At 43.6% G+C, this 20,814-nt stretch overlaps 1 protein-coding gene across 2 annotated transcripts in view; it reads left to right on the plus strand.

Annotated features, from left to right (window-relative positions):
* Window positions 1-18,046, plus strand: part of GABRA5 (gamma-aminobutyric acid type A receptor subunit alpha5) — a gene marked incomplete at its 3' end in the record, with an annotated part of 98,989 nt that extends 80,943 nt beyond the window's left edge. For both annotated transcript variants that reach the window (XM_081230178.1, XM_081230177.1), the window contains exons 7-10: window positions 773-916; window positions 3,696-3,848; window positions 6,554-6,765; window positions 17,747-18,046. In XM_081230178.1, coding sequence (XP_081086304.1) covers window positions 773-916; window positions 3,696-3,848; window positions 6,554-6,765; window positions 17,747-18,046 — 809 coding nt within the window. The remainder of the gene's footprint in view (window positions 1-772; window positions 917-3,695; window positions 3,849-6,553; window positions 6,766-17,746) is intronic.
* Window positions 18,047-20,814: the final 2,768 nt, after the last annotated feature.

Below are 20,814 nucleotides of genomic sequence, written 5' to 3' on the forward strand. Positions count from 1 at the left end.
ATTAAAAACAAAAACAAAAACAGAGACCAGACTTGAAAATTCCCTGAGCAGACAACCAGTTTAGTCCTACAAACAAAGCTTAATTTAGCTTATTTTGTAAGGCTAACTTGACCTGGGTCATTTCTTCCTTATGCCTCTGAAAATCATAAGCAAAACGTAAACTGTTTCCCAAGGTTGATATGAGGTAAATACTGACCATTTCCCTATCATTTAAGAAAATTTTGATACTGTAACCAGCACTGTGAAGAATAAACAAACCATCACCACTTTCCCACCATACAAGATGCTTTGCAACAGTGTACCCCTGAGCCTCAGTCCATGTTATGGTTTGAGTGCTCCCGGTTTCCAAACTGTCTTTTTGGTGTGTATTCATTACTTCTTGCGTGATTCATTGTTCTTACTTTGACTGTTTGTGAACTGTTGACAAGGCACTCTATGCATTACATCCTTACAGAGCTCTTGTAATGACAACAGGAGCCCTAAGAGCTGGGAGAGCCCCAGGCCCTGTGGTCTCAGGCCCGTGCAACAGTGAACCCTGAACAGAAGATACCCCGTAGGAAGCACTGGGCCCGGTTTCTGAGCACTCTGCCCTTTAGAAATGAGAAGGGCCTGAACTGTGATGCTGTCTGCCCTGGTCTGACTGCTTGTACTTTCTTTAGGTCATGTAACTTTGCCTTTCTAATCATCTCTCTTACTACTTTTATAAACATCGTTGGTTGTGCCACGCTGCAAATGATTCCATGTTTACACCCCTTTTTTCTCCCCCATACAGATGCATATCCTAATTCCGAAGTTGTCTATGTCTGGACCAATGGCACAACCAAGTCAGTGGTGGTGGCAGAAGATGGCTCCAGGCTAAACCAGTACCACCTGATGGGGCAGACAGTGGGCACAGAGAACATCAGCACCAGCACAGGTAAGCCTCACCCCCCATTCAGGGGCGCACACCCTGGGAGAGCCCAGGACTCTCCTTAGCTGCCCGGGCCTGTCGTGCTGTGCTGGCCACAAGGAACCTTCCACATCGGGCCCCCTCCCTCCAGCCGCACATGGAGGCATCAGCTGTGGCATCCTGGCATTAAGGGTCATGAGAGGCATTAATCTGAGGTGCATTTGCCTCCATGTGAGCAGCCCTGGTGACCGCAGGCCCTGGCCGGAGGCCTCGTGGACCTACTTATATAACATAGTCTTGCCCAAGCACTGAGACATGAGGGCAGCAGCCTCTGCAGGAAAGGTAGAGAGCTTCCTGCAAATACTCTCATTTACCTGTTCTGCTATCTCCCCACCTGGAACATTTCAGAGGTTTTCCTGGGGTTGAATTTGGGAAAGCACAGCCGGGCAGCATAGAAATAGCCGAGGCCTTAGCAGGTACTGTCACACCCGCAGGCACAGGGCTGGCCTGAGCCCGCAGGGCAGCACAAGCCGGGCTTCACCTGACACAAAGTGGGCAGGATGTCCAAAGGAACACAATGCGTTCCCTTCTTGCACCTGCAAAGGGTGTCCTCAGACACCTCCTGGCCACAGGAAGCCCAGCCCTAGAGGTCACGGTCACAAACTTGGCTGTGAGCAGGGGAGGGTCCTGCAGGGCTTCTCACGGCAGGAGAAATGTGGAACAGGGACGGCGTAAGTCCTGCTTGCAGCATGAGTTCTAAGCCTCAAATGTTACCCCGGTGAGCGTCCCTCTGTCAGCATCACCACCCCCTGGAGCTGGCTGGAAGCACAGGGACGTGCAGTGCATGCCTCTTCTCACACAGGCACTCAGTGCCCGTCCACTGGTGTGGGCTGCCATCCTGGGGAAGGGCCTGGCAGGGCTGGAAGGAGGCTGCTGTGCCATGTGGTTACCGTGTTAAAGGCAAGGGAAGAGGAAGCAGACCTGATTTTATGGGAACAAGTGAAAAGGTGGCACCGCAGAGGTTTGGCGTTAAGAATCGCAATGCTCATGGAGGGTGCTACAGTTGGGAGTCGTTTCATGTCGTTCTTTAAAAATTTATAAATGGGTTTCTGCTCCTATTTGCATTCCAAAAAGATGGTCTTTTTTTTTTTTTTTTTTTTTGCTGTACGCGGGCCTCTCACTGCTGTGGCCTCTCCCGTTGCGGAGCACAGGCTCCGGACACACAGGCTCCGCGGCCATGGCTCGCGGGCCCAGCCGCTGCGCGGCATGTGGGATCTTCCGGGATAGGGGCACGAACCCGTGTCCCCTGCATCGGCAGGCGGACTCTCAACCACTGCGCCACCAGGGAAGCCCAAGATGGTCTTTTTTTGAACGTTATCTTATATTGTTATCCTCAACTCAAAAATAGAATGAAAAGAACCACCACAACAAAAGAATTATAAGGAGAGTAACTTCAAATCCTAATGCAAAGAAACAGAACGGCATTTTCCCTCTTCTCAAGCATTGAGAGGCAAAATCGGATCATGATAAAGATGTCTTTGCTGCTAAACGTATCTTGCCCCCCTTCTCTCTGTCCCTGTCTCCTTCTGCTAGGCCTGAGCCTATTCCCCTCCTCTCACCTGCTCTCATCTGCCTGGGGCTGTGGGGAGGGCGTGGTGCACCTTGGCCCTGAGGGAATTTTGGTCCCCTCTTCTGTAAGAGGGCAGAGTTCGCCACATATGATCTTAACTCATGCTGTGAGAAAAGGCACGTAGGGACACATCCACAGCTGGCCTTGCCGAGCACTGGGCTTTGAATCCAACAGCAAGCGTCCGAGCTATGTAATCAGTCTCAAATGTCTCAACATTCTGCCCAGGCAGCCAGCCGACCACCCTCGAACAGATGGCCCCACCGGGGGTCTACCTTAGCAGAGACCCCAGGCCCTTCCGCCCACATTCACAGTTCCACCAGGTTCCCTGGCCACACCATCTACTTCTTGCAATTCAGCTGAAGAACTCTTGTCCTCAGATCAACTCAGCTCTGCCTCCACTTCTCAAAGCATCCTTCCCACCTCCCCAGGGAGATGCAAATTCACACAGCAAAGGAGACTCTGTCTAACACACCCTCCCACCGCAGCCGCCTTGGCTCCTTACCAGTTCACCGTCAGGGCAGCATCGTTCTCCGCAACGAAGGGGAGGTCTGCACTCGCCTCCCACACAGCCAGGCAGATCCAGAGAAGGCACTGGGGCATCGCCAAGGAAATGCCCTCACTCTCTCTGTGGACCAGCGGAAGCTCAGAGCGGCCAGCACCCGTGGCCTCCGGAGGCTCTTGCTCCTCACCCCCAAGCCGGCTGAGGGGGCACAGAGCCTGTGGGGAAGTGGTAGCCCCCCACTCCTTCCAGCCCTCCCTGGCTGGGAAATGAGAAAACAATCCGCCCACGACAGGGCTCTGTGATCTCCTGAGTTATATCTGGAGAGGCTAAATCCTGAAATCCCGATGGCAGTAGCAGTGAGGGGGGCGGGTGGAGAGTGGCATAGATTGTGGCCAGGGATTAGGAAAACACACAAATCTGATTTTCCCCAGCAAAGCATCCACCAGCAGAGGCTCTTCAGAGGCTGGGGGTCAAAAGACTTACTGATAAAATGACCGTTAAGAAATCCATGCATCCTTCAGCCTCTCCTTCACCCAAACAATACAAATAAGTGCTTGTCCAAAGGGAGGGTGGAGAGAAGGGAGGCTCCCAGGCTCTGACCAGGGGCAGGAACCACAGGGCAGGACTGTAGGGTTCATTTAGGTGGCTGACTGCAGTAATTTGCTCATTTGCAGGTGAATACACAATCATGACGGCTCATTTCCACCTGAAGAGGAAGATCGGGTACTTTGTCATCCAGACCTATCTCCCCTGCATAATGACTGTGATCTTGTCACAAGTGTCCTTTTGGCTGAACCGAGAATCAGTCCCAGCCAGGACAGTGTTTGGTGAGTGTCCCCAAGCCAGGCCTGCAGACTGTGTTCTGTGACTGCCTCTAACACCCTAAAGACAGCAGCGTCAAAGTCCCTAGTGCTGCCTGTCTATTCTGTGACCTAGAAAACAAACGGACCAGTTAGTTATGAATTCAGTGTTAAAGACTAGATTTAGGGCTGCTCTCTGAACCAGGGTTCAGAGCAATTCGATCACTGTTTCCCTTTTGAAAAGTCTTTCACTGGGAGCCTTTTTTTTCTTGAGGTTTGAAATTGCCAGCAATCTGTCTTATGTGGGATTTTGCTACGGTATTTTCACAAGTCTCATAAAGTACTGTTTTCTATGTTATCAGGCAGTTTTCTTTGAAATGTGCATGCCACTTTAAAATTAACTCCCAATATTAACAGTCAATATGTTACATGTAATATGATAGATTAAATGTATATAAAATATAATATATATTACCTTATGTATATATAAATATAATATATATGAGATATACATACATACGTATGATACATGTATATATGTATACATATATATGATAAGAATTTAGAAAATTATCTGACATCCCTGAGACATAAATCAAGTTTAGCAAGATCCAGCTCAGGAGGTACCTTAGTACAGCAGACATGGTCGAGTGTTTGACTTTTACGTGGAAGCTCATTTCATCAAAATCAATGTTAGAAGTAATTTTGTGGGTCAGTTGTAATGGATGCTCACATCTTTCTAAACTGTAAAGTACTATTCCCACCTCAGCTTTTCCTATTGCACTGTCCCTTCCAAAGAAGGAAAGCGTGCCCTGCATTTCCCGCCAGCGCTCCTGTAGGTGGAGGAAGCCGGGGGTGGGGTGTGGGGGCCTCGGGATTTCCAGTGACGGCCCAAGATTGCTCCTGTCCGACCATCTCTCTACCTCGAGCCACATACCCAGCTTCACCTGCCTCACCTGATTTAGCTTCAGGAAGGTGTGGAGGTTGGCTTGTGGCCAGGCAGTGCTCCCCCAGCTCTTTAGGGGAGCATTAGTAGGTGGGCAAGGAAAAAAATTTAGTTTGGAGAATGCCCTATATTCCAGTCTGCTTCCTCTTAGAGATTCTCAAAGCACATTAGGATGTTAAAGGACTCAAGGAGACACAAGAAGCCTGTTCAAGGTCACACACAGAACACTTCTCTCCAGCACAATGATTAACTGGATTTCTAAGAAAAATCAAAAATGACTACTGATTTCTCATTTAGCGTTAATTCCATGCACAGTACCATGTTCAGTGAGGGTATATAAATACCCCTGAAGGATGACACTGAATGAAGACTAAGCTGCTATGACCACCAGCAACATGACACTCTTTTGGTGCTCTTTCCTGAGGCTGCCCTAAAAAAGTAGCACACACTGAGTGCTTAAGCAATAGAAATTAACTGTCTCACAGTTCTGGAGGCTACAAGTCCAAAATCAGCAGAGTTCCTTTCTTCTGAGGGCTGTGAGAAAGGCTCTGTTTCTGGCCTCTCTCCCAGTTTCTGGTACTTCCTTGGCTTGTGGCAGCATAATTCCAGTCTTCACGTGCTGTTCTCCCTGTGTGTGTGTGAGAGAGAGATACCAGTCATATTGGATTAAGGCCTACCCTAATGACCTCATTTTAACTTGATTACTTCTGTAAAGACCATATTTCCAAGTAAGGTCTGGAAAGTAAATCTGAGGTTCTGGAAATTAGGAATTCAACCTATGCATTTCGGGGGGTACACAGTTCCACTCATAACAGGTGCATTGCACCCACACCCCATACACATACGTGCACCTTTTTGCAAACAAAACTGCAGTAAGAAGAAAGACACAGAGCACGTGGAAACTATATGGGCTGTACGGGTTCAGCAGACCTGGGTCCCAGTACAGGTTCTCATTTGCCAGCTGGCGAATTTGGGTACATTACTATTTTTAAATTTTAAGCTCCTCACTTGCAAAATGGGGATAATGACACCCATCCAGAATGTAGCTTAGATCAGAGTCTGGCCCTTAGTAGACGCCTGTTAGAGGGTCATCATCCCCTTCCGAGGATCCAGACTTCCTTTATGGTCACTGCAAATTTCCCCAGAAGACAAGGCAGATGGCTACAGGCATCTTGCATGGCAGTATCGAGGTGGCCCAGATCCTTCTTAGAGGGAGTGAAGTGCCAAGACCCAGATTCAGATGTGGTGCTTCTGTTGCACTCTGGTCCTCGGAGTCTCGCAGGCTGCATTAATCCATGTGAAAGCAAGCCTGTCTCATCAGTTTTCTGGAGCCCACGACTTGTAAGGTGCACAGTGAGTCTTTGTGAAGCACTTCGTTAGAGCGGTGGGAACGTTCTTGCCCTTCTCAGCTGGACTTAACTTGGGGCCACTAAGATGCCCCACTCCTCTGACCCATCCTTGTTGAGCACCAGCTCTCTGCAGGGTCAGGTCAGGACAACGGGAACACAGTTAGGGTATGCGTATGAATCAGACCCAAATCCCTGCCCACCTCGATTTATGTTCTAGAGGAAGGAGACGATTGACAAGGTAAATAAACTAAGCAGCGTTTTAAATGCTACGAACGTGTTGTGCTGTGAAAATTGTAGAGGGAAAGGGAGACCTGGGCTGGGGATTAAAGTCATAGTTCCTTTCTTTCTTTGTCACGTTCAGGGGTGTTATACTGGGGTCCAGTGCTGGTGCTGATCCTTGTTCCCATTGTCCCCACCCCTGTCATTGACAACCGCAGGGGTGACCACGGTGCTGACTATGACAACCCTCAGCATCAGTGCCCGGAACTCTCTGCCCAAAGTGGCTTATGCGACGGCCATGGACTGGTTCATAGCCGTGTGCTACGCTTTTGTGTTCTCTGCGCTGATCGAGTTTGCCACCGTCAACTATTTCACGAAGAGAGGCTGGGCCTGGGACGGCAAAAAAGCCTTGGAAGCAGCCAAGATCAAGGTACTGACTTCATTTTCCTCCGCACTCCAGAGAAAATGTGCCTGATTTTATGTCCAAGTATAAGACCAGGTGTTTGTTTTCCCTACATCCCTCCCCCTGAAAAATGATTTCTTCCCTTATACTCAAGGTCCTTACAAAGTCTTATAACAGGTCTTGTTTTACCTTTATTTTGAATCACCAGCTTCATTCAAGGGAAAGGTCTGATATCAGGCCTCTTACTTTTGCTAAAGTACCTTCTGTCTGTTCAGGGACTATTTATCCAGTTTTGAATGGTACAGTCAATTCTTCTGCTCACTCTTGCCACTTCACCATGCAGCGTGTCTTCTGCAAGGTGGCTTGAAGGTCATGAAGGGAGCAATCGAATTATTGGGAGCGACACAACAGGCAAACACACCCAATTCCACTGACGAGATGATTTGTCTTGCTTAAACGATGCACGTGAGTTATTGTGGGAAGCATTTCTCTATTCAGAGCAATTAAGTGCTGAGTATTTAGAGGGAGGTCGGTGCCTGAATCTAAAAAATATTTGAAGAAAAAAGGTTGCACAACATTCCAACCTGAATCAGATCCTTGGGGAAAAGAAAATAACATACATGGAATAGAAAATAAATAGCACATGGTAAAGTGCTAATTATGCCACATTTAAAACAAACAAGTCCTTTGCTCTGAGAGAGGAACAGGCGGAGCTATCAGGGTAGACTTGAAAGTGAAACTTCATCCGTCCTTTGGAAATCATCATGAAGGGAGTCTGGAAGGCCCTACCGGAGACTGTGCCCCAAACCCGTGACTACACCAAGATACTCTGCTGATGCTGAGGGCACTCAGCTGTGCGCACCCATGGCCCCACACCTGCTTTTTGCATTCAATGCTGTTGTTCCTTTCTTGTGAAAAGTCAGAAGTTCTGACTTGACCTGACCTATCGGATTCTTCCCACCTCCAAACGCCATGAGTCCACTCCCATTCCTGGGTTTCAGTCACGGAAGAAAGACCCACTTCCAGACGTAGCTCACCCAGAGGGAGGAAGGCCTAGTGAGACCCATTCCAGGCCCCTCAGGGAAGAAGGGAAGGGGGGAGATGCCTGGGGAGGGCCTTGACAAGCAGGAATCTCACGAGGGGCTGTGTTTTGGGGGATGATGGGGACAGGAGTGAGCCCACAGCAGCAGGCGATTGGTGTGGAGCTGAGAAAACATGGCAGAGGCAGGGCGTCTTCAGACTGTGGGAATTCTGGCCTGAAGTGTCCCAACGGACAGAACCATGGAGGATGTTTGTTGGGGGACATGGAGTCTGGGGAGAGGAGCTTCCCGACACCCAACACTGTGTTGCCAGGAAGTAAATGTTTGCCACAGGCCTGGAGACAGCCTCCCTGAGCCTGAGCGGGGCAACCGCCTGGGAGGGGCTGCAGGAATTGAGGCCGTGAGGCTCATGTCTGTGAGTCTAGGAGGAAGGTGGAACCCGGGGGCAATGGAGAGTCCATGAAGGTTGTTGAATGGGCTGTCATCATCGTCGGCCACCTCGCTTGCTCACACTCAGCCTCAGTGTCCTTATTACTCATCACAGATCTGAATGCAGACCTGGAGGGAGAAGAGGACATGGAGGTAACTAGCTCATCTAATCTCAGATTAGCACTGATCTCCTAGAAGACTAGGTTTTATCCCCCAAGGCTGTGGTGCTGGGGATACCATCCCTTAGGCCAGTGGAGGCATCGGGGCATCTGCATGTATCCCGGCAGGCAAGTCATACTGTTACACACGGTGGTGAGCATGAGTAAGTAAGTATAGCATTACTGGCTTTTACTTAGAAGTGGAGAAAATTTGAACACCGGACTGTGTTCACCTTCGTTACCTGTTGGGGTCTTCAGAGTTGGGATTGCAAGGTGGTTTTTAGGTGTGAACACCTGTGAAAGGACAAAGGAAGAAGTTGAAGTTGACCGTGTAGGGAGCTGTCTGCCCTCAGCTGGGCAGCAAGTCGTCCCAGAAGGAGGACAGAGGCCCGTCTCTGGACCACTGTGGCCATCCTGAGTCCTGTTTGAAACACCCACCTCCGAGACCCATCATCCTCTCCTCCAGTGTCTGCTCTGTCCTGGTTACACCCAGAGACAAAGGCTGTGCAAACCGTTGAGGTAGCTAGTCCATCATGCTGATGGACTTCTTCTGGCAGCCCAGTAAGGGTGTGTGCATGGCACTGCGGGGGCTGCAAAGAACCGTACCACTTCTGAGGAGTGGCCCACAGGCCCTGCTCTGCTCTGACGCTGTGCTCACCCTCACTGTGGCCCCGGGGTCGTTGTGCTCCCTGCATCTGGGTACATATGCACTCTTACTCCACCTCACTTTTCACTGCTGCTTCTTGCTCCTTCTCCATGCACTTCCTCTCTGCTTTTCATTTTTCACATATTTTTTTAACATCTTTATTGGAGTATAATTGTGTTAGTTTCTGTTTCATAACAAAGTGCATAAGTTATACATATACATGTATCCCCATATCTCTTCCCCCTTGCGTCTCGCTCCCTCCCACCCTCCCTATCCCACCCCTCTAGGTCGTCACAAAGCACCGAGTTGATCTCCCTGTGCTATGCAGCTGCTTCCCACTAGCTATCTATTTTACGTTTGGTAGTGTATATATGTCCATGTCACTCTCTCACTTTGTGCCAGCTTACACTTGCCCCTCCGCATATCCTCAAGTCCATTCTCTCGTAGGTCTGCGCTACTAGATGTTTATTCCCATCTTGCCCCTAGCTTCTTTATGACCATTTTCTTTTTTTTTAGATTCCATATATATGTGTTACGATACGGTACTTGTTTTTCTCTTTCTGACTTACTTCACTCTGTATGACCGACTCTAGGTCCATCCACCTCACTACAAATAACTCAATTTCGTTTCTTTTTATAGCTGAGAAATATTCCATTGTATATATGTGCCACATCTTCTTTATCCATTCATCTGTTGATGGACACTTATGTTGCTTCCATGTCCTGGCTATTGTAAATAGAGCTGCAATGAGCATTGTGGTACATGACTCTTTGAATTATGGCTTTCTCAGGGTATATGCCCAGTAGTGGGATTGCTGGGTCATATGGTAGTTCTATTTGTAGTTTTTTAAGGAACCTCCATACTGTTCTCCATAGGGGCTGTATCAATTTACATTCCCATCAACAGTGCAAGAGGGTTCCCTTTCTCCACACCCTATCCAGCATTTATTGTTTGTAGATTTTTTGATGATGGCCATTCTGACCAGTGTGAGATGATATCTCACTGTAGTCTTGATTTGCATTTCTCTAATGATTAATGATGTTGAGCATTCTTTCATGTTTTTGTTGGCAATCTGTATATCTTCTTTGGAGAAATGTCTATTCTGCCCATTTTTGGATTGGGTTGTTTGTTTTTTTGATATTGAGCTGCATGAGCTGCTTCTAAATTTTGGAGATTTTGTCAGTTGCTTCATTTGCAAATATTTTCTCCCATTTGGAGGGTTGTCTTTTCGTCTTGTTTATGGTTTCCTTTGCTGTGCAAAAGCCTTTAAGTTTCATTGCGTCCCATTTGTTTTTTTTTTTATTTTTATTTCCATTACTCTAGGAGGTGGGTCAAAAAGGACCTTGCTGTGGTTTACGTCATAAAGTGTTCTGCCTATGTTTTCCTCTAAGAGTTTGATAGTGTCTGGCCTTATATTTAGGTCTTTAATCCAGTTTGAGTTTATTTTTGTGTATGGTGTTAGGGAGTGTTCTAATTTCATTCTTTTACATGTAGCTGTCCAGTTTTCCCAGCACCACTTTTTGAAGAGGCTGTCTTTTCTCCACTCTATATTCTTGCCTCCTTTATCAAAGATAAGATGACCATATGTGCGTGGGTTTATCTCTGGGCTTTCTATCCTCTTCCATTGATCTATATTTCTATTTTTGTGCCAGTACCATCCTGTCTTGATTACTGTAGCTTTGTAGTATAGTCTGAAGTCAGGGAGCCTGATTCCAACAGCTCCGTTTTTCTTTCTCAAGATTGCTTTGGCTATTCGGGGTCTTTTGTGTTTCCATACAAATTGTGAAATTTTTTGTTCTAGTTCTGTGAAAAAATGCCAGTGGTAGTTTGATAGGGATTGCATGGAATCTGTAGATTGCTTTGGGCAGTATAGTCATTCTCACAATGTTGATTCTTCCAATCCACGAACATGGTATATCTCTCCATCTGTTTGTATCATCTTTAATTTCTTTCATCAGTGCCTTATAGTTTTCAGCATACAGGTCTTTTTTCTCCTTAGGAAGATTTACTCCGAGGTATTTTATTCTTTTTGTTGCAGTGGCAAATGGGAGTGTCTCCTTAATTTCTCTTTCTGATTTTTCATCATTAGTGTATAAGAATGCAAGAGATTTCTGTGCATTAATTTTGTATCCTGCTACTTTACCAAATTCATTGATTAGCTCTAGTAGTTTTCTGGTAGCATCTTTAGGATTCTCTATGTATAGTATCATGTCATCTGCAAACAGTGACAGCTTTACTTCTTCTTTTCCGATTTGGATTCCTTTTATTTCTTTTTCTTCTCTGATTGCTGTGGCTAAAACTTCCAAAACTATGTTGAATAATAGTGGTGAGAGTGGGCAGCCTTTTCATGTTCCTGATCTTAGTGGAAATGCTTTCAGTTTTTCACCTTTGAGGATGATGTTGGCTGTGGGTTTGTCATATATGGCCTTTATTATGTTGAGGTAAATTCCCTCTATGCCTACTTTCTGGAGGGTTTTTATCATAAATCGGTGTTGAATTTTGTCAAAAGCTTTCTCTGCATTTATTGAGATGATGATATGGTTTTTCCCCTTCAATTTGTTAATATGGTGTATCACATTGATTGATTGTCATATATTGAAGAATCCTTGCATTCCTAGGATGAATCCCACTTGGTCATGGTGTATGATCCTTTTAATGTGCTGTTGGATTCTGTTTGCTAGTATTTTGTTGAGCATTTTTGCATCTATTTTCATCAGTGATATTGGCCTGTAGTATTCTTTCTTTGTGACAGCTTTGTCTGGTTTTGGTATCAGGGTGATGGTGGCCTTGTAGAATGAGTTGGGGAGTGTTCATCCCTATACTATATTTTGGAAGAGTTTGAGAAGGATAGGTGTTAGCTCTTCCCTAAATGTTTGATAGAATTCACCTGTGAGCCATCTGGTCGTGAGCTTTTGTTTGTTGGAAGATTTTTAATCACAGTTTCAATTTCAGTGCTTGTGATTGGTCATTCATATTTTCTATTTTTTCCTGGTTCAGTCTCGGAAGGTTGTGCATTTGTAAGAATTTTTCTGGTTTTCCAGGTTGTCCATTTTATTGACATAGAGTTACTTGTAGTAATCTCTCATGATCTTTTGTATTTCTGCAGTGTCAGTTGTTACTTCTCCTTTTCCATTTCTAATTCTATTGATTTGAGTCTTCTTCTTTTTTTTCTTTATGAGTCTGGCTAATGGTTTATCAATTTTGTTTATCTTCTCAAAGAACCAGCATTTAGTTTTATTGATATTTGCTATCATTTCCTTCATTTCTTTTTCATTTATTTCTGATCTGATCTTTATGATTTCTTTCCTTCTGCTAACTTTGGGGTTTTTTTGTTCTTCTTTCTCTAATTACTTTTGGTGTAAGGTTAGGTTGTTTATTTGTGATGTTTCTTGTTTCTTAAGGTAGGTTTGTATTGCTATAAACCTCCCTTTAGATCTGCTTTTGCTGCATCCCATAGGTTTTGGGATGTTGTGTTTTCATTGTCATTTGTTTCTATGTATTTTTTGATTTCCTTTTGATTTCTTCAGTGATCTCTTGGTTATTAAGTAGTGTATTGTTTAGCATCCATATGTTTGTACTTTTTACAGATTTTTTCCTGTAATTGATATCTCATAATATCTTATAGTGTCGTGGTTGGAAAAGATAATTGATACAATTTCAATTTTCTTATATTTTCTGAGGCTTGATTTGTGTCCCAATATAAGATCTATCCTGGAGAATGTTCCATGAACACTTGAGAAGAAAGTGTATTCTGTTGCTTTGGGATGGAATGTCCTATAAATATCAATTAAGTCCATCTTGTTTAATGTATCATTTAAAGCTTGTGTTTCCTTATTTATTTTCATTTTGGATGATCTGTCCTTTGGTGAAAGTGGGGTGTTAAAGTCCCCTACTATGATTGTGTTACTGTTGATTTCCCCTTCTATGGCTGTTAGTATTTGCCTTATGTACTGAGGTGTTCCTATATTGGGTGCATAAATATTTACAATTGTTATATCTTTTTCTTGGATCGATCCCTTGATCATTATGGAGTGTTCTTCTTTGTCTCTTGTAATAGTCTTTATTTTACAGTCTATTTTGTCTGATATGAGAATTGCTACTCCAGCTTTCTTTTGATTTCCATTTGAATGGAATACCTTTTTTTATCCTCTCAATTTCAGTCTGTATGTGTCCCTAGGCCTGACGTGGGTCTCTTGTAGACAGCATATATACGGGTCTTGTTTTTGTATCCATTCAGCCAGTCTACATCTTTTGGTTGGAACATTTAATCCATTTACATTTAAGGTAATTATCGATATGTATGTTCCTTTTCCCATTTTCTTAATTGTTTTGGGTTTGTTATTGTAGGTCTTTTCCTTCTGTTGTGTTTCTTGCCTAGAGAAGTTCCTTTAGCATTTGTTGTAAAGCTGGTTTGGTGGTGCTGAATTCTTTTAGCTTTTGCTTGTTTGTAAAAGTTTTAATTTCTCTGTCAAATCTGAATGACATCCTTGCTGGGTAGAGTAATCTTGGTTGTAGATTTTTCCCCTTCATTACTTTAAATATGCCACTACCTTCTGGCTTGCAGAGTTTCTGCTGAAAGATCAGCTGTTAACCTTATGGGGATTCCCTTGTGTGTTATTTGTTGTTTTTCCCTTGCTGCTTTTAATATTTTTTCTTTGTATTTAATTTTTGATAGTTTGATTAATATGTATCTTGGCATGTTTCTCCTTGGATTTATCCTGTATGGCACTCTCCGTGCTTCCTGGTCTTTAACTATTTCCGTTCCCATATTAGGGAAGTTTTCAACTATAATCTCTTCAAATATTTTCTCAGTCCCTTTCTTTTTCTCTTCTTCTTCTGGGACCCCAATAATTAGAATATTGGTGCGTTTAATGTTGTCCCAGAGGTCTCTGAGACTGTCCTCAATACTTTTCATTCTTTTTTCTTTATTCTGCTGTGCTGTAGTTATTTCCACTATTTTGTCTTCCAGGTCACTTATCCGTTCTTCTGCCTCAGTTATTCTGCTATTGATCCCTTGTAGAGAATTTTTCATTTCATTTAGTGTGTTGTTCATCACTGTTTGTTTGCTCTTTAGTTCTTCTAGGTCCTTGTTAAACATTTCTTGTATTTTCTCCATTCTATTTCCAAGATTTTGGATCATCTGTACTATCATTATTCTGAATTCTTTTTCAGGTAGCCTGCCTATTTCCTCTTAATTTGTTAGGTCTGGTGGTTTTTTTGCCTTGCTCTTCACTTGCTGTGCTTCTCTGTCTTCTCATTTTGCTTAACTTACTGTGTTTGGGGTCTCCTTTTCGCAGGCTGCAGGTTTGTAGTTCCCGTTGTTTTTGGTGTCTGTCCCCAGTGGGTAAGGTTTGTTCACTGGGTTGTATAAGCTTCCTGGTGGAGGGGACTAGTGCCTATGTTCTGGTGGATGAGGCTGGATCTTGTCTTTCTGCTGGGCAGGTCCATGACTGGTGGCGTGTTTTGGGATGTCTGTGGCCTTATTATGATTTTAGGCGGCCTCTGTGCTAATGGATTGTGTTGTGTTCCTGTCTTGCTAGGTGTTTGGTGTAGCGTGTCCAGCAGTGTAGCTTGCTGGTCGTTTAGTGGAGCTGGGTCTTGGCGTTGAGATGGAGATCTCTGGGAGATTTTTGCCGTTTGATATTATGTGAAGCTGGCAGGTCTCTTGTGGACCAATGTCCTGAACTTGGCTCTCCCACCTCAGAGGCACGGCCCTGATGCCTGGCTGGAGCACCAGGAGCCTGTCTTCCACATGGCTCAGAATAAAAGGGAGACAAAAAAAAAGAAAGAAAGAAAGAAAGAAAGAAAGAGAAAGGAGGGAGGGAGGAAGAAGGGAGGAAAGAAAGAAAGAAAAAGTGAAGAGAAAGTAAAATATAATAAAATAAAAGTTATTAAGATAAAACATAAGTATTAAAAACATTTTTAAGTAATTAAAATAAAGAGAGAACGATGGAGCAGAGCAACCAAACCAAAAAAACAAATCAACCAATGATAACAAGTGCTAAAAACTATACTAAAAAAAAAAAAAAACGGACAGAGAGAACCCTAGGACAAATGGTAAAAGCAAAGCTATACGGACATAATCACACACAGAAGCATACACAGACACATTCACAAAAAGAGAAAAAGGGAAAAAAATATATACATCGTTGCTCCCAATGTCCACCTCCTCAATTTGGGATGATACGTTGTGTATTCAGGTATTCCACAGACGCAGGGCACATCAAGTTGATTGTGGAGATATAATCCGCTGCTCCTGAGGCTGCTGGGAGAGATTTCCCTTTCTCTTCTTTGTTCTCACAGCTCCTGGGGTTCAGCTTTGGATCTGGTCCTGCCTCTGCGTGTTGGTCACCTGAGGATGTCTGTTCCCCACCCAGACAGGACGGGATTAAAGGAGCAGCTGATTAGGGGGCTCTGGCTCACTCAGGCTGGGGGGAGGAAGGGGAACGGATGCAGGGTGAGCCTGCGGTGGCAGAGGCCGGTGTGACGTTGCAACAGCCTGAGGCGCACCATGCGTTCTCCCGGGGAAGTTGTCCCTGGATCATGGGACCCTGGCAATGGCAGGCTACACAGGCTCCCGGGAGGGGCGGTGTAGATAGTGACCTGTGCTCGCACACAGTCTTCTTGGTGGCGGCAGCAGCGGCCTTAGCTTCTCCTGCCCTTCTCAGGGGTCCTCGCTGATAGCTGCGGCTCGCACCCATCTCTGGAGCTCCTTTAAGCGGTGGTCTTAATCCCCTCTCCTCATGCACCAGGAAATAGAGAGGCAAGACAAAGTCTCTTGCCTCTTCGGCAGGTCCTGACTTTTTCCCACCCTCCCTCCGGGCTAGCCACGGTGCACTAACCCCTTCAGGCTGTGTTCACGCCGCCAGTCCTCTCCCTGCGATCCAACCAAAGCCCGAGCCTCAGCTCCCAGCCCCCGCCCGCCCCGGCGGGTGAGCAGACAAGCCTCTCGGGCTGGTGAGTGCTGGTCGGCACCGATCCTCTGTGCAGGAATCTCTCTGCTTTGCCCTCCGCACCCCTGTTGCTGCGCTCTCCTCCGCTACTCCGAAGCTTTCCCCCTCCACCACCCGCAGTCTCCGCCCGCGAAGGGACTTCCTAGTGTGTGGAAACCCTTCCTCCTTCACAGGTCCCTCCCACTGGTGCAGGTCCCGTCCCTATTCTTTTGTCTCTGTTTATTCTTTTTTCTTTTGCCCTACCCAGGTACGTGGGGAGTTTCTTGTCTTTTGGGAGGTCTGAGGTCTTCTGCCAGCATTCAGTAGGTGTCCTGTAGGAGTTGTTCCACATGTAGACATATTTCTGATGTATCTGTGGGGAGGAAAGTGATCTCCATGTCTTACTCTTCCACCATCTTGAAGCTCCCTCCCACATATTTTTAATGGTTAATATATTTTCTTTCTTTTTTTTTTTTAAACCATAGTTACCAGGCTGTGTATTACATTTCCCGATCTTATTTCTTACAACTGGAAGTTTGTACCTTTTGACCACCTTCACCCATTTTGCTCCCTGCCCCCCCACCTCTGGTGACCACCAATCTGCTCTCTGTATCTATGACTTCAGCTTTTTGTTTTTTTGTTTGTTTGTTTGGATTCCACATATAAGTGAAATCATATGGTATTTGTCTTTCTCTGTCTGACTTATTTCACTTAGCACAATGCTCTCAAGGTCCATCCCTGTTGTAAATGGCAGGATTTTCTTCCTTTTTTATGGCTGAAGAGTATTCCATTGTGTTCCAATGTGTATTCTATTGTGTGTATGTATATATATATATACACACACACACACGCACACACACACACACACCACATTTTGTTTAACCATCTACTGGAAGACACGTTGTTACCATATTTTTGCTATTGTGAATAATGTTGCTATGAACAAGGGGATGCAGATATCTTTTTCAGATAGTGATATATCTTCTTTAATTATTCTTATGTTTTCCAATTTTAATTTAATGAGATTGTTACTTTGGTAAAGGAATAGAATTTTCCCCAACATTCTATCATGCAAATTTTCAAACATACAGAAATGTTGAAGAACTACAAAATTAAAACCTGTCTACTATTAACATTTTACTGAGCTTGTGTCATCACCGCCCATCTATCATTTATCTATCTATCTATCTATGTTACCTAAAATCTGTCTATCCATTCATCCATCCACCCATCCTCAATCCATCTGTCAATACATCTTATTTTTTGATGTATTTCAAAGTAAATAGTACATTTCCCACTAAATACTTCAGTAAGCATATCACTAACTAGAGTTCAATATTTGTTTACTGTTTGATTCTTTTGAAGCAAAATTTACATAGTATGAAATGCACAAATGTTAAGGGTACTTTTGCTGAGGTTTGATGAACATGTTCACCTGTAAACCCAAATCCCTATCAAGATAGAGAACATTGCCAGCACTCCAGAAAGGTCACCATGCCCCTCCCCAGTCCATTCCTATCCCCACCACAACAAAGGTAACCACTATTCCGAATTTTTCTACCATAAAGTATTTTGCCTGTTCTAGAATTTCACATCCAAGACTGGCCATGTGGGGTTCTAGGCTTAGAAGTCTGTGGAAGGCTGCCCTCTGCCAGAGCTAAGCTGATACCCTCTCTGTCTCTGTCTCTGTCTTTATGTCTGTCTCTGTCTCTCTCTTTTGAGAGATAAACCTTCAGAACCTTTAGAAGTGAACTGACCGCTGCCTGCAAATGTCATGCCCTTAAATTTTTTGTATTTTGCAGAAAAAGGAGCGTGAACTTACACTAAATAAATCAACAAATGCTTATACTACTGGGAAGATGACCCACCCCCCAAACATCCCAAAGGAGCAGACCCCTGCAGGGACCTCAAATGCCTCTTCAGCCTCAGTAAAACCTGAAGACAAGACTTCTGAAAACAAAAAGACTTACAACAGCATCAGCAAGATCGACAAAATGTCCCGAATTATATTCCCAGTCCTGTTTGGCACTTTCAACCTAGTTTACTGGGCAACATATTTGAATAGGGAGCCAGTGATTAAAGGGGCTACCTCTCCAAAATGAGCTGCCATGCTCCCAAACTCCAAGACAGCCATACTTTCAGTGACGGGCACGAAGGAGAGGTTGAGCTTGGGGGACCTCCCTTTTTTGGGCTCTATCTTTCAGGAAGTTTTTGCATGTTTAATTATATGTACAAATAATATTGCCTTGATGTTTCTATATATAATGTCAGATGTTTCAAAGATGTCACATTGATAAATCAAGCCACTTTCTAGAAAAACAGGAGACAATGGCTCTGACACTCAGATGCTCAGTATCTTGCATTGACAGTTTACAAACAAGTATATTTTTAACTGTTCCAAGTGTTACCTAACAATGTTTTTTATACTTTGAATGTCATTTCATACAAATTTTCCCAGCAAATAAATATTTTAGGAAATACTCCATGATTACTACTTGACCAACTCTCACAAGAACAAATATCACAAAGAGCACATTTTTCATTGAAAAAGAAACTGTGGGCATTTATGTACAAAACTAATTGCCTTTGATAATTCTTACAGTTCTGAAATTAAAAGTACTGCATGATCTTATGTTAAGAAATAGAATAAACAAATATTTATGCAGACATTTAATAACAGAAATATATGGTATGTTAGATTAACAGATACAATGTTTCCCCAAGGAAAAATTGAACTGCTTAAAAATAGTTTTTTGGGGGGAGGTGGGAATGAAACTTACTTCTCTCCCTCTGACTCCCCCCACTAACTGAACGATGACCAAGAAAGAAAACATCTTAAAACAAAAAGTAGTGTGATGACAGTCTTGGCATTTGGCCTGAGCATCCACTGTCTGAAACACTGACCACACCTCACTGTAGCCAGTGTGTAGTGCTTCAGTGGTGAGAAATTGTAAATGAGTTATTTACCATTTTATTTCCCTGTATGTTATTTCATGATTGACTTATTGCTCTGTTAGCTTTTGTATATGAACCTTAAATGTTCATTAAAAAAATAAACTGATCTTGTGGATAAATGTCATATTTTGAAAAATATTTCATATTTTGGTGGGCGGATTGACTCATTTTCTAAAAATGATGTAAAGGAAACCCATTATGAAATTGCTTGGGAAAAAGTGTCTCACTTGGCTGCTTACCTCTGTTCCAATCTAATTCTTCTGGGTAGTATGTAGAGAGAAAGCGGACTTCAACCACAGTGAGGTGAATAGGTAGAATTGGAAGTTCTTTCCATCTCATACATCTCCAGGGTGCGGAGCCCTACGGGTCTCTGCTTGATAGAGCTCTCTCTACCTGAAGGTGTTCCCAAGGTGGGTGCTTGCTGTGGGCAAAGTGACTGCTCAGTTCTCCATGACTTTCCTTTTGCTGTTTGTAAAGAGTGATACGAAGAACTGCATGTGGACCAGCTACTTACTGTTAGAAGAAGTATCCAGGAATAACATGTATAAAAAGAACAGTTTCTGTCTCCTCTATGACTTGTAAAAGGGAAATTATGACCATTAGCAAATGGTATCAAAATTAAGCCTGCCTAAATTGACTACTTCATGGTACCTAATTCTTAAAAACCCATCCACCTCACCATGTTTGGTGGACACAGACATGATCATGGCCATGGACACACATATAGGCAGATATTCAGAAGTCTTTCATCTTGAATAACCAGATAAATGCCTATAGCATCTGTTCACTGAAAACTCCAAGTACTTATCCTGAAAAGCCTTTTCACAGGATTCAAGATGAGGTATTACATTTTATCAGAGTAGTATGAGAGATGCACAGAACTACTACATTCTTCAAAAAGACTGGTGCCCATTTTTGGCATCGCTTGTTCATTAAATACACAGAGGTTCCATTGCCACTACTCAGGCTCTCATAATAGAAAGGTAAAGGTCAACAAAAGGGGTGCTCTTAAAACTTCACACAAGAAGCATTTCTCTATTTCAAATGGTGCTATATTTGTAGAATGATGTTTGTGCTTTCCATTATACCACAGCATAAAATCGGCCAAAACCAAAGGCAGACGTGAAGCTGACTATGAAGCTTCTGTTTTCATTTACTGTTTGTTTATATTTCTCTTACAGTCTTTACAGTTTAGCCTTGCATTGTAGTTTGGAGAAAAATATACTATAGGTTAGATCTAAAAGGCTACACATACAAATGCTCACTTTAAACATCTCAGTCCTAATGGGAAATGATATCTTCCATATCAGGTTGCAATCATTTTCTTGACAAGTTCTAGCTTTTGTTACAGGAAACCCTGGAAGCCCTGCTAGGTGAATTCCAGTTTGAAGATATAACTACTGCATTTACATGCTGCTCAGCCTTAAATCTGATGAATATTTAGTGAAAAAGATCATATCAGTTGTCTGCTGATTTTGTAGTATAGATATTTCAGTGTTTGTTATTTTTAATGAGGACATAATGAAGAATCACCGTGGGAAAAATGACAACAAGGCAAGGAATAAAATTTTTTGAAAATAATTATAAATTACAGTGCTCTACTTTTAGAACCAGAGTATTTAAATGTATCTCTTTTGACATCAACATAAATAGACAGAATATTCTAATAAGTCAGCAATCAGAAGTATTACTTCTCTATTTCTCAGGAAGCGATGGGTCTATTTAAGGCAGGCTCTGGTGAAAGTTGACCTAAATGTTTATATGCAACAATTGGGTTCAGATATTTCGAGAGTAACTATCAAAGTTAAAATGGTACAACACCCTGCATTGAATATTGACAAGGAAGTTGTAAATCTTCTAATCTATTTGTTATGTTAATGCTTTAGGAATAATGCTGTACGTCTCCTTTGTGATA

The sequence above is a fragment of the Mesoplodon bidens genome, assembly GCF_964165515.1.
Source record: "Mesoplodon bidens genome assembly, chromosome: 3".
Taxonomy (NCBI): domain Eukaryota; kingdom Metazoa; phylum Chordata; class Mammalia; order Artiodactyla; family Ziphiidae; genus Mesoplodon; species Mesoplodon bidens.